Source organism: Chaetodon trifascialis, chromosome 2, assembly GCF_039877785.1.
Source record: "Chaetodon trifascialis isolate fChaTrf1 chromosome 2, fChaTrf1.hap1, whole genome shotgun sequence".
Lineage (NCBI taxonomy): Eukaryota > Metazoa > Chordata > Actinopteri > Chaetodontiformes > Chaetodontidae > Chaetodon > Chaetodon trifascialis.
The window spans coordinates 21,779,351-21,792,544 of record NC_092057.1 but is presented as its reverse complement, the minus strand read 5'-3'; the positions used below and the strand labels follow the sequence as shown (position 1 = coordinate 21,792,544).

General features: G+C 44.5%; 1 protein-coding gene across 1 annotated transcript in view; it reads right to left on the bottom strand.

The window, feature by feature from the left end:
• cnnm2b (cyclin and CBS domain divalent metal cation transport mediator 2b) overlaps nucleotides 1-12,445 on the bottom strand; it is a 32,976-nt gene extending 20,531 nt beyond the window's left edge. Inside the window, exon 1 of the mRNA XM_070989590.1 lies at nucleotides 10,773-12,445. Coding sequence (XP_070845691.1) covers nucleotides 10,773-12,270 — 1,498 coding nt within the window. The 5' untranslated portion in view covers nucleotides 12,271-12,445. The remainder of the gene's footprint in view (nucleotides 1-10,772) is intronic.
• Between the last annotated feature and the right edge of the window lie 749 nt (nucleotides 12,446-13,194).

The window sequence follows — 13,194 nt, the reverse complement described above, 5'->3', positions numbered from 1 at the left end:
ATATGGTTCTCTAACTGATGTTACTTAGTCAGTTTTCTGTCTCTCTGACTCTTCTCTACTTGGGCAACTGTTACACGTTTGTTTTATTATGTTACACATTAACATTTCACTGGTTTGATCACAAAAGCAAGACGACAAACTGACTCAAGGGAATCTTGGAAGATGACGGGAAATTCAGTCATTCTGCTGTAATTTGCACAACACATACTAAAGTCAATACACTCCCCTCATTCACTCTCAGGTAACTTATTGAAGGTGGGCCATATTATATATTCACAATAATATCGGTATAATCTTTTACATCATGCCATTGTGCACAGCTTCAACATGCATACAGCAGAAACTGAAAGCAACAGTGCCACCGGCTCCACGGTGGAGGAGTTAGCTCCAAAAAGGGGAACGACGTCTGCAATGTGGAAGTGGTTTGCTTATAAAAGATCACATGTACAAACCACTGTGATATGCAAGAAATGCTGGAAGACTGTGATAACAATACAACAAACTTATTTCACCACTTCAAGCCGAAGCACCCGGTCATGACATGATTTTAGGGCCATTATCAGCAACCCTTTGGACAAAAACATAAACTGATTCAATAGCTAACATCAAAGAGTGTGGCTGAGGCTCCTTCAGGTGCACTGCTGATGCCATTGGTATGTGTGAACGGGTGAATGTTAAAAGTATCATATAAATTCAGCCATTTACTGTATAACTTGTTAAGTCACTTCTTTACAAGCCCATACAAGAACAAGTGATGCTGAAAACAAGGATGTAATAAAACACAGACATGTTTAAAATTATTTTTTTTAAATCCCTTGAACGATAAACTTTAGGAGTGAATGTCAACAAAAGCAGCAGCACTAATATGTCCCATAGCACCATCACTACTGCAACCAAAACACTTGACGCACTCTTCACTTGTGACACAGAAAGAGCAAGCTAATTAAACACCTGAAAACACGCATTTTTGGCTCTGAGTACTTGGAGCTTTAAAACTCATAATTAATACCTCAATAAAAACAATTAGCCGGGGCGAAATCCTTAAAGCTAGAATGAGCTAAGTACTCAATAAAAAAGCTGCCGTGCTTTGGGCAATAAGCTTTGAGAATGTGGGTTGTTGAGGAAAACATGAAACCTGCAGGAACGTCCTGCATCCTGTGCTGCTTTTATTCCATTACCCATCCACACAGGATCCTCAGTCTGCTGCCATTACTGATTACTGACATGCATTCTCAAACCTGGCAACTTAAATCCTCAGGATAAGAAGAATAGGAGCATGTTTTTGATAGATGTGGGTTTTTATGCCCAAAGTGAGGGTTAGCTGGAGCAGTGGCAGGGGCCTGCAGACCATAGTGGGGCTCCACTAGCAGTGTGCCCCCTTGCTGTTAGGTGGGAGTCACCAGAGAGAGAAAGAGTGCAGACAGACTAAGAGAACTGAATGACCTAAAAATGCATCTTACAGCAAAGCTGCATGGGCAGATATCTGGTTTCTCTCTGCTTCATTTCTACAGACGGAGGTAGTGCAGAAACAATCTAAAAACAGTGTTTTCCAACCGCTTTTTCCCTGTTTACCCTTACTGTACACAATACAGGTCTCATACAGGCCACACCTGCAGGCAAACACCTGCATTGGGTCATTTTTTAGCAGGTGGTATAAAAGATGCCAACGTTCTTTGTTTATGCTATTATTTTGTAAAAAAAAAAAGAAAAGAAAAGAAAAGAAAAGAAAAGAACCAATACCATTAAATGGCAGCTGAGAGATGTCACAGAGATGCTGTACTAACTGGCGTCTGTTTCAGGTGGATTCTTCCCTTCAATATTACTTTGGCAGTGTGATGCCATGAAATGGTCACATGCACTTTTGAGAATCACACTGTGTTTCCGTTGCTAATAAATGCTTACGGGTGGCTGGTGCCAGTTTTCTCAGAAACCAACACAGTGGTGTGAGAATGCCCCAAATGTCCCCCAGAATGGCTTGGATTAGTTTCCCACAGACATCTAAAATCCATACGCTCGATCATAAGACATGATGTAAGAGTAAATATAAAGTGTGGAAGCTCAGTCCTTTTTGTTGTTTCATTCATTATTGATGTGTTTAGCATGGCCAGCTGAACTGAAACACTAGCACTGCTGAAGTCTCAGAGAAGTAGCCTCCATCAGCTGATTGTAAAAAGCACTGGTGTCTTTCGGGCCTGTGAAGGGCCCGTCTTGGGCTTTTCCTCCTGCCAGTAAATGGAGAGACGGACAGTGTGCCCGGTGTTATCAATGAAGCCAGCCTCTTGGCTCTCCAAAAAGTGCAGCTTGGAAGCCGTCCATGGCAGGGCATTAGGCCTGGAGGTTTGTGTCGTTTGTAATTTATAACACTGAGGGAAATGGGCAAGAGGACAATATGGAGAGAAGAGGGAGAGAGGGAATGTGGGAGGAGGGGGATGGGACTTGCTGCACAAGCAAGACGGCTCTGCTTCCCTGAGTGTGCTGCACAGAGCCTGGTTACTAGGCTGACCAAGCTGGAGGGCTTTCTGTCCCTCTCTGAGGCACAGCCTGAATGAGCCTTATTTTTCCCTTTGCTCGAGTCAGACTTAGACAGAAACCCTATAAAGATAAAGCTGTGCAAACGGACACATACAGTAAGCGTAAATGCAGTTAGCGGGAGGAAAGGAGCGCTCGGTTTAAAAAAGAACTGATATTTCTACACTGTATGAGACCAAATGTGCTTGATAGCAGCTAACAGTAGCTCTAGTGTTCATCTTCACCAATGTGTAGGGAAGTGTAAGGAAGGAGCTTTACAGACTTGCCAATTCCAGCCTCTGCTAATAAGACAAGATGATCACTGCAGCACATCATCATCATCATCATCATCATCATCATCATCATCATCATCATCATCATCATTCTTCTCCTCCTCCAAATCATCAACACAGCAACACTAATAGCAGCAATTTCCCTTCATTTCATAAGAATGACATTACAAACAACACCCAAATTACCATGATGATATCTTAAAGACACAACTGCAGTCAAAACAAACTGTCTATGACGTTCTCCTCCAAGCACACAAAAAGAACACGGCTTTTTACTCAGGACACTGTCAATCTGAACCTTTATTTTAGTGACAAGATCTGTCACTGAATGCAAAATGAGCATCAGTTGTCTTGATGACATCACAGACTGTAGAGAGAGCTCCTGATGTTCACGACGTCGGATGAATGGTCCAAAATTCACTTTCACTGCATTCTTAATTGCTTTTCCATTTAGAGTGATGCCATTAAATTCCTGAATGCCTTGGACCATTGGACACTTCAACAAGTGTCTCACAATGTCAGACCACAAACCAGGAACTGAATCTGTAACGATGAAGAGGAGCAACTCAGAGATGCTCGTTGCATTTAACATTTCCGCGTGTTGTGTATTTTATATATTTTGTTGAGTACTTACATTATCCCAAATGTTTCCAAAAATGTTCAAACACAGAGAAATCTGCTCATTCATTCAAGGTAACGATGAATTTCTTTGGTCGCCTGTCGGTGGCTCAGATCCCTTTTACCCCTATTGATGCTCAAACTTCCAGGAAAACCCTAGAAACACGTTATGCTAATAAAACTTGAATACATTACCTTTTGGCCTGAGTAACTTACTTCAACATATCGTCAAACTCTGCCTTTTGTTGTCACAGTCTTGGCTGAGAGACCCCTAGCGGCAGAAATTACATACTGTGTGTTTAACTAAGTGTGATAGGTGAGTCTATCGCTCAGTTGTTCCAAATGAAGCCCTCACCTGTTCCATTACAAGCATTTACAGTGTTCCTCAGTCTTACTCTGCTGTTATAGTAATGGATCTGTGATCATGTCAGTAATGAAGCCTAAATAATCTGTTAACACCTTGGCCCCTCCAAAAGAGAGAAACACACAGGTCTCTGTTTTGGGAAACAGCTTATTAAAAGGAACGTGGGGGTGGTTGCATTCTGGATTGCGTAATAACAAATTTTCCTCAGTAGTGCATGGCTACAGATCCTTGGCAACATGTGCTGGAAGCAGACTCAGCTCCTTAACTACATCCACAACACAAAACCACCAAAGCCTTTCTTGACCAAATAGCCATCATCAGAAGCTACCAGACACGAAATGACCAAGTTATCAAGAAGATGTCAACTAACATGGACAACTAAGACAAACTGTAGCCGTTGACTTTTGTACTGTTTAGATATTTTGATCGCATTACACGGGTCTTAGTAAAAAATTCTGATCAACCTGATCTTAGTAACACACAGAGGCCAGTATAGCTGCTACATAGCCACTACACTTAATTCTTAACTGGCTCTATCTCAGCAGACATTCATAGCAGCCCATTGTCCCTCTGCTATAAGCAGCCTTTTGATGCATCACATCAATCTGCCGTACGGAGGCGAGGAGGCCAGATCACAGAGGTTCACATCAAAAGTCTTGCATAAAAGAACACACGATTTGCTCTTCAAAGTGAGGTTTCGTAACATGTCCTCTGCAAGGGACGGAGCGGACTTGTTTAAAAGACGGTAGCACGGTCTATTTTCTATTGCACCTTTTGTTGGTTTGCCAAGTGGGGCAAATTTGAAGGGTAAAAGATTTTTCAACTCATGCGAAATATACAGTTGCAAGCTGATGCTGACACAGGTGTTTGCTTGGTGAATAGGGCAGTACTGCATGATGGCATAGCTTACCTGAAGACTACAGACAAGGCGAACGCGCTACCTCTCACCTTAGGATACACATCGCTGAGCAGCAAATCCAAATCACTGCAAATCACTGCACTGCTGCTGTTGTGTTTAATACGTCGTACGGGGTGCCCAGTAGAAAATAAATGTAAAGTAAAAGTCATAATGCCAGATCAGACAGGCTTTGGGTATGTACTGCGGCCAGATTCACACTCAACTGTTGTACTAATCGGGTCTTAAAGCCTGCACTCCATGTTGTACCAGAATCTGAAGAATGTAGGCCAATTCAAAAGCCAGCCTTTGAACACAACAAACCCCAGAGTTCAATCCAGATGATATCTAAATCACCAAAAGTCAATCTGGTTGCTCATTCATTTAGATTCTACATTGCAATTAGCTGCTCTCGTGTGTTTGAATAAATATTACATCACGTGTGGAATCTCGAAAATGTTGCCACGTTCGACACACCTGGAGCATAACGGTGAGCTCGTGGAGACACTGAACTCGTAGACAAAATCCATCACCGTAAACATGTTATTGTGGAGCGCAGAAACAGAACGGAACATTCTGAAAGCTCTCCTTGGTGGTGCATTCAAGGGCACTCTGACATCCCGCCATCAAACCCAGACGATAGACATAAGAAAACATGTTGTGAACAGATAACGTCCATTTGGTTGTTTTTCAAATGAAGTCCTGGAAACCCCAGAACAGAATCAGAATCAGATATACTTTACTGATCCCGGGGGAAATTGTTTAACATCCTAACATCCTTAAAGGCACACTCATCAATGTCATTATAGATCCAATCAAATGACCAGCAGAGCAGAGAGACAGAGTTAGCAAGCAGCTGGTGAACATAAGAGAGCATTTAGCAGGTAAAGAGCCAAATATTGGCCCCATGCAGTCGGTGGAGACAAAAAAGCTCTAGAAGGAGATTGAATATGGACTTCAATGTGCCAGGTGGCCAGAAAAAAGATCACTCTCACTGAGTTTTAATGTTGCTGGATATGTAAAGAGGAAATTGTTCTCAGACAGGTTTGCCCAAGTGGCAAAACACATTACCAAACACATTAGCATATAACGCTCGCCTGTGGACTGCGACAGAAAGCAAGGACAATGGACAAGTTAACGGTGATGGATCACCGACAAGTCTCTGCAAAACTCTGCTGGCAGTCATGTAAAGTGTTCATGATTGGTAGAACAATGGGCTAAAACATGCAAAAGAGCTTGTGGTGCCTTAAATCAAGAGTCGAGAGTACAACAGGGGAAAAGTTACCATTCAACAGGTTTCTACAACAGCAGCGTTCACCCTGACTCTTAAAATGCAGCCAAAGGGTTGCATGGTGCACATGAAAACTCAAACACAGTAAATGATAGACAGGTGCTCATTACAGTGAAGAAAATGCTCACCAGAATCAACTTTGCTAAACTATGTAAATGCTTTTTAAATTAGCAGCATGTGGTAAAGTGTTCTCATGCGATGCTGTGCTGTTTGTAACATACAGCCGCTGCCACATGCGTGTCCTAAGTTTGGTATTAAAGCTACATTCCATACAAGACAAAAATCGACTCCTAATGCCGTCTCCTGTAACACAAAGTATCGTGAAGCGCAGACAAGCTTTGATTCGAGGTAATTAGTTCTGATAAAGTGAGCGGCTGGGAGGAGAAGTCCTGCTGAGTTCAAAGGGGTGTCCCTCATCAGGAAACATTAAGTGTTCTTACCAACATGATGCCATTTAATCCCAACACTTGTTGCAGCATTAACACCAAGGGTTACCAGGCAAACACACACTTTTTCGAGACATTTGCTATGATACGCTCCACGCACAAACACCCAGAAAGAATAAAAGCACGTGAAGCAAACCACAAACCTCCTGTCAGTATTTCAACAGCACCAACAGAGCGAGAGGGGGAAAAAGAGTAGCACTTTAAGACAAAGTACTGAGCAAAGAGACCGTGAAGGCTGTTGAATCTGAATTAAGCGTAGATTGGCCTATATTGCAGCAATCAGGGAACTAGTTCAAGACGTGCCAGGCCTCATGTAGGCTCTGTCACACTGGAGACATTACTCTCAAACTGTGCAGCATATACACCCTGAGCTGTGAAGCACGGGCTGAACATGAGATAAAATAACAGGCAGTGGTCATTTAGCATTCAGATATTCACTGTCAGGTTTTCAGATGAGGTGGGAACACGAATTACAAAAGGAATAAAATTGGTAGCTTTATGGAGAATTTTCACATGTGCTCAAAGGCTCATGTGTTAACAGTGTACACATAAACACTATATCACAGGTGGAATAACTAAATCAATGTACAAACAAGCTTAAAAGTGTCAACCCCTATTCCAAAAACGTTGGGACGCTGAGTAAAACTGAAGTATACTCGCTGAAAACAGCACAAAAACAATACATTGAGTATCTGACCTCATCGACTTCATTGTTTTTTGTAGCTTATTCTGAACCTGATGCAGTATCATTTTCAAACAAGTTTGGAGAGGATCGACTGAAGACTGGGGAAGTTGTGGAATGCTCCAAAAACACCTGTTTGGAACATTCCACAGGTAAACAGGTTCATTGGCAACAGGTGACAGTATCATGATTGGGTATGAAAGGGGCGCCCTGGAAAGGCTCAGCCGTTCACAAGCAAGGATGGAGCGAGTTTCACCACTTTGTGAACACATGATTGGATAAAAGATATTACTACAGCTGCTCAACACTTCATAAAATAGTCGTCATGAACACGGTTTGTTTGCAATGACAATGTGTATCCGTTGTTAGCAAGGCAGGGAGACGGTTGAGGGAAAAAGTTTTCCTTGCCTCTGTTGGGTCAGGTCCCAGTCCCCCTCTGGACTTCCGTAATCAAGTTAGGCAAGTGGCGTGCCTTCCCCAGGGGCAGAAAGCTCAGAAAACCTGTGCATAACCTGAATTGAGCTCCCCAAACATCCATACAGTAGATCCTTTCCTCCACTAACAAAGCTGATTGCACCGCATGTGAGTGACTTTGGCTTTCAGGAATATCACACATAACTCAAAGTCAGAAGGGCAGCTAAAATCCTGTTTCTGACTCAACTACTTGGTTTGGTCCCAAATGGCACACACTGATCCACTCATTAACCGGTAAACCTGCAGCTTGACAAGCAGCCCCTTGGATGACAGTAATTGTTGCAATCACAGATGGAGAGCAATTAATGAAGGGGTCAGAAGTTTCCAGAGGGGTGTCTGCCTGAATTAAAAAGCTCCTGCATGAGTCTGAGCGTAACCCCTGACCTAGGGAGCCCGGGTCGAGCTGGAGAAAACACGAGCAAATATTGAGCAAATTCAACATTTAAAGCAGCAGCTTCACATTCTTCCTATTCAACAGGTTTTCCTATTTAGCTGTTTTTAGGGCCATGTTAATTCAGTGTGACTTCTGAGCAGATTGTAAGAAAAATGAATAACACAGTGAGGGTAAAAACATCTCCCACAAACCACCTCGTCTGAAAGTTTACATCCAATGCCGCAGCGGTCTCTAAAATGAGCGGGCTGAACTTTTTTTCTCCGTTTTTTTTGTAACAGACTTCAGACGGCTATGTAGCTCTGCAAGCGGCATCAAATTAATTAACAATGACTTACAATACAAAGCACTTTGAACTGAGTGTGCGCTGCGAACAGAGCCAGATTGACGGGGAACTTTGACCCTGCAGCCCTCCCTACAACAGTTGCTTATGATTTCCATGAGAGGCTGAAGGCGAATTCCCTCTGGCACAGGGCCAACGCTCTGCCACACCACAACTATATGATGAACTGTGCTGCCACCATAATGCGAGCATGCCGTGTCTTCTCTTTTCATGGGAGGTAACCAATAATTCCACTAGAGTAGTCCACTTCGAGTAAACAGACACACGTGAGCCCACAGTAGACGTCTGAAGTGTCTGAGGTATCAGCTGATTTTAACGTGCAGACAGCGTTGCACTCTGAACACTGCAGATAAACGAAATGCAGATTTACAATTCAGGCTATCGTTCCACAAACGTCAGTCTAGCATTACAGCGAAATGATTTGGATAAACTGATACGATGAAAATCAGAATAAGTACATTCATTTCATTATATAACAATACTCTGCTAGCATAGTCAAAATAATGCAACGCCCCAGAATCCCACATTTCCGCCCAGGCTCACTCTTAAGGACTTCAAACACAGCTGAGCAAAAAGCTGGATGAGCGCAAACATTAAGTCTAACTTAGATGTATAACGCATGTCTAAGTCTGTTCATCCTATGCCAGATGAAGGAAATATCAGTGTCAGACAGGTACATAGTTAGCTAGAGGGACCAAAACAGAGCAAACAACTACTTGGACGCAAGCTGAGGATTGTCTAAAAAATGACAATGTGAATGACGTTCACGACAAGCTGTGTGGTAGTACTACAAGTTTTACTACAAAGTCTATACGACTATTCTCAAATATCACACTACATGACTCCACTCAATAGTTAGCAATAATTTAAACAACAAACCATGAAGTTAAACTTCATTATTGATGTTTCATCACAATAAATCTCTATTCAAAAATGATGCTAGGGTCCAGGTTGGTGTTTTCTAGTCAAAACAAAGATATAGTAAACTATGATTGGCTACTGATCCTGCATCTCAGCCATCAGATGTTCTCAGTCCACTTGGGCTCATGTAAGGAGGCAAGAGACACTATGAGGTTCATATTTGATAATTATATTACTGCAATCATGTAGCAGAACATGGCACCATGTCACACTCATATCCAGTTGAACTTTGTCTGAAATATGATCAACAGCGTCATAGGATTTGTTGTTTTCTGCTGCTGGTGCACGTCTGTAAACAGTCATCTGTGATGAAAACAAACAAACCCCCCACAACTAGTATATTATGTAATGCTAATTTGGCATGGAGCACTACACCTAATTTCTGGTAATGGAGCTCAATGATTTGCTCTGTTTTCCCCCCAATTAATCCTCTTAAAACAAAGTGAATACTCTAATGAGCACGCAATGCATCAATCATGCCCTGTCCACATTTGAAGTTTTGGTAAAGCAACTGATGACCAGGTGTGCCCATGTGTCACTGAGTCACTGCCATCGCTGCACATTAGGGTGTAAAGACAGAGCAGGCCAGAACCACATGTACAAACAGTGCCGGGAATAACTTAGTCAGAGGCAACAACAGTGAGGGGGATGGCTATGCAAAACATCAGGTAAACCGTGGGTGAGGTAAACATCTTTCTCAAACGCCATGCATGCGCACACACACACACACAAACACGGGGGGCTCGAGGGTGTTAGAGGCTGTTATTCATTATCCACACGACTGCATTCCAGGGCTGGACAAAAGGAGTTATCGCCACCATCATTCAGAGGCAAGCACAAGAGAGGTAGAGAGGGATTTAAGCAGGTTCTCAAACAAGATGCCCCACCTGATAACCTTAGCCCTGCCGTTGCACCATTCCCACATGTCCTAATGCATTCACAAATCAGAGAGGGGGAGGGAGGGGGGAAGAGTAAAAAAGACTGAATGAGAGGGCAAGGTGAGGAGAGAGAGAGAGAAACTGTGTGAACATTAACAGTGAATGGAAGCGATGGAGAAAGATAACGACACCTCCTCCTCCTCCTCCTCTGTACAGGAAGTGAGCGGGGAGGCTGTGGCCAAGTGCACCTCACTGCTGAAGTGGCTGCTACAGTGAGGCAGGCCGAAGCAGCCTCTTCCTCCTCTTTTACTCTGCGACATCTTTGACAGGGACAAGAATTCTCCTTCCACTTTTTGATCCTGAAAATCAGGTTTCAAACACTGACCTGTCAATGCGCAGAGCAGCGCAGGCATTCAGCTGTGGCTCCCTGTTTTATACCACCTGAGACAAGGTATTACATCACTCACCTGTCCAGACCTCCTCATCCAAGAGGGGCAGTGTGTTGGACAGGTGAAAGGCCAACCTGCTTGTGCAATTACTTTTGTCACACGAGGCTCCAGAGATACTAAACTGAAGATGTAGAAGCTCTTATCGAGTGGGCTTTTACTTTGGCATCAGAAAAATAACAAAGTTAACATGAGTGAACACACTCCATCAGGCTGCCTCACCTTTTTTAAACTCCTCCAGCATTGCATCCAGCTTGGTGTCATTGAACACAAAATGTAACGGGTGGCTGTAAAACTTTGTGATGGTTTTGAGCGGGGTGCAATCATCCGGGTCCACAAACGCCAGGTCCTTGACAAAGAGCAGATCCACTATGTTGGACCTCTCGCCCTCGTAGACCGGGATGCGCGTGTAGCCGCTCTTCATGATCTCGGACATGGTGTTGAAGTCCAGAGTGGCATCCCCGGGGATCATGAAGCAATCTCTCAACGGCGTCATCACGTCCTCCACGGTCTTAGTCCTGAGCTCCAGCGCGCCCTGGATGATGTTCAGCTCCTCCTTCACCAGGTCGTTGTAGGGGTCCGTGACGCGCAGCATCTCCAGAAGCTTCTCCCGGTTGTACACGGTTCCGATTTCCTGTCCCAGAAGGTAGTCCAGCAGCTTGCTCACCGGGTAGGACGCAGGGAAGGTGAGCAGCATGAAGAACTTGGTGAGGAATATGGTGTTGGCGCCCACAGCGAGGCCGTGTCTGGAGCAGATGGCCTGAGGCACGATCTCTCCAAAAATGACTATTCCAATGGTGGACATGACCACCGCGATCAACCCCGACCCGGCGATGTCATCCAGCAGGATCGTCAGCGTGGTGTTCACCAACACGTTCCCGAGCAGAAGCGAGCAAAGCAAGTAATTCCCTTGGCTCCTGACCGGCTCTATTTTTTTGGCATAATTCTTTTCCTTTTCCGTGCCGCAGTTCTGGACTATCTGGAGCTCCATGGGGTCCAGAGCCATGAGCCCCAGGTTCAAGCCGCTGAACATACCCGACAGGCAAAGCAACATGGAGATGAAGATGACCTGGAGCCAGAAGGGCAGCAGAAACTTTTTCTCCTCCACCACGATCACTTTGGTGTCATCCCCGTCGTGGTAGATCCAGGTGTTCTCCGTCCACGGGTCGTGCATCCCGGGCACGGCCGGTGTCGCGGTGGCGATGCAAAGGTAATACGCTTTACTCCTCTCAGTCTTCCGCAGAGGTTTGACCTCGATTTCAACTATTCCGGACGTCTTTCGATTCAGGATGATGTTGGGCAATATAATTATATCCGAAGTCCTAATACCGCAGGGATGCGAGCCGGACGAGTCCTCTTGGCTCTGGTTATCCCCCGAGGAGCTGTCAAGGCTCCCCACCGTCCGGCTCCGCTCATGTTCCGTGAAAGCAATCTTGGACCAGGTCTCGTTGTTGATGTTCTGCCCGTACACCCTTAATTTCACCCGAGACCGCTCACTCACCCGCAGGTAGCCCTTATCCATGAAGGAAATGTCGTCCGTGTCCTCCAGTCGGAGCCCTATGATGACGGTCTCCTCGGACCCTTCCTTGCCACTTGTCGGGGTGACACAACAGCCAGTGACAGTTAAGAAAATCATCGCCAAAGCTCGGACCCGGTTAAGTGACGCCATTTTTGCAGCGGTGGGTGCTTGGGATAACGGCTCTGCCATATTGATAACCATTGGCAACCAACCTGCTGAATGAAAAGGGCTTTTAAAAATCAGAGCCAGTCGGAGTCCGCCTTCATCTCCGCCGAGGGTTGCCGTGACTTGTGCATCGGGACCTGCTCGTTCCCACTACGTGTCCGACACTGATGGCTCGCGAGCGCAGGCTTATGGGCCAACTCGTGCCTCCCCTGATGTCCCCGAGACAGGCGACGGCGACGACCAATCAGGAGGAGGCGCTGGACGGGGGGCGGGGCGGCCGCAGCCTCCTTGGCGAATCAAATTCCAAAACAAGTGCGCCTCATGTTAAGAGACAGACAGGACTCTACTCGTGACTTTTTTTAAACATATATCCTACTACAGAAGATAACCAGTGTACATGATTAAATCGTATTCGTTACAAAATGACATCTTAATAAAGAAAAATAAACACCTGAACAACATAATGCGACACAATGAAACTCAAATTTGTACTGAGACTGTCAGTCAGTCAACAACATGGTCATTTCTAATATACTTTATTTGAATTGCATTACACTGGACAGCACGCTGATGGACTTGATGCCCCACAGTCATGCTGAACTGTGTCCTACGGTTGTGGTTCCCATTGCTTTTTGTCAAGTGATCCCTTAAAATGAAGCAATATCTACTTGTATGGCCTTAGTCTGGATGTGAGTTGCAGGCACATCAGCCAAAGAATCATTTTTCCTTCTCAGATCGTTTAATTAGAAGAACTTTAAGAGGCCTGAAGAGGTGAGAGCATTCTGTGAAAAGAAAAATGTGAGAAATGTTGCAAACAATAAGCATCATTTTGAAAGAAATATAGACGGTTTTCTCTTCTCATCTTTTTAGCCCTCAGATTCAGTTTTGGGGTGTTGGGACTCCAAAGTTGTTTCAGAATGGATGTCGGCCTATTTCAAATCAGCTATGCACCATTCATTT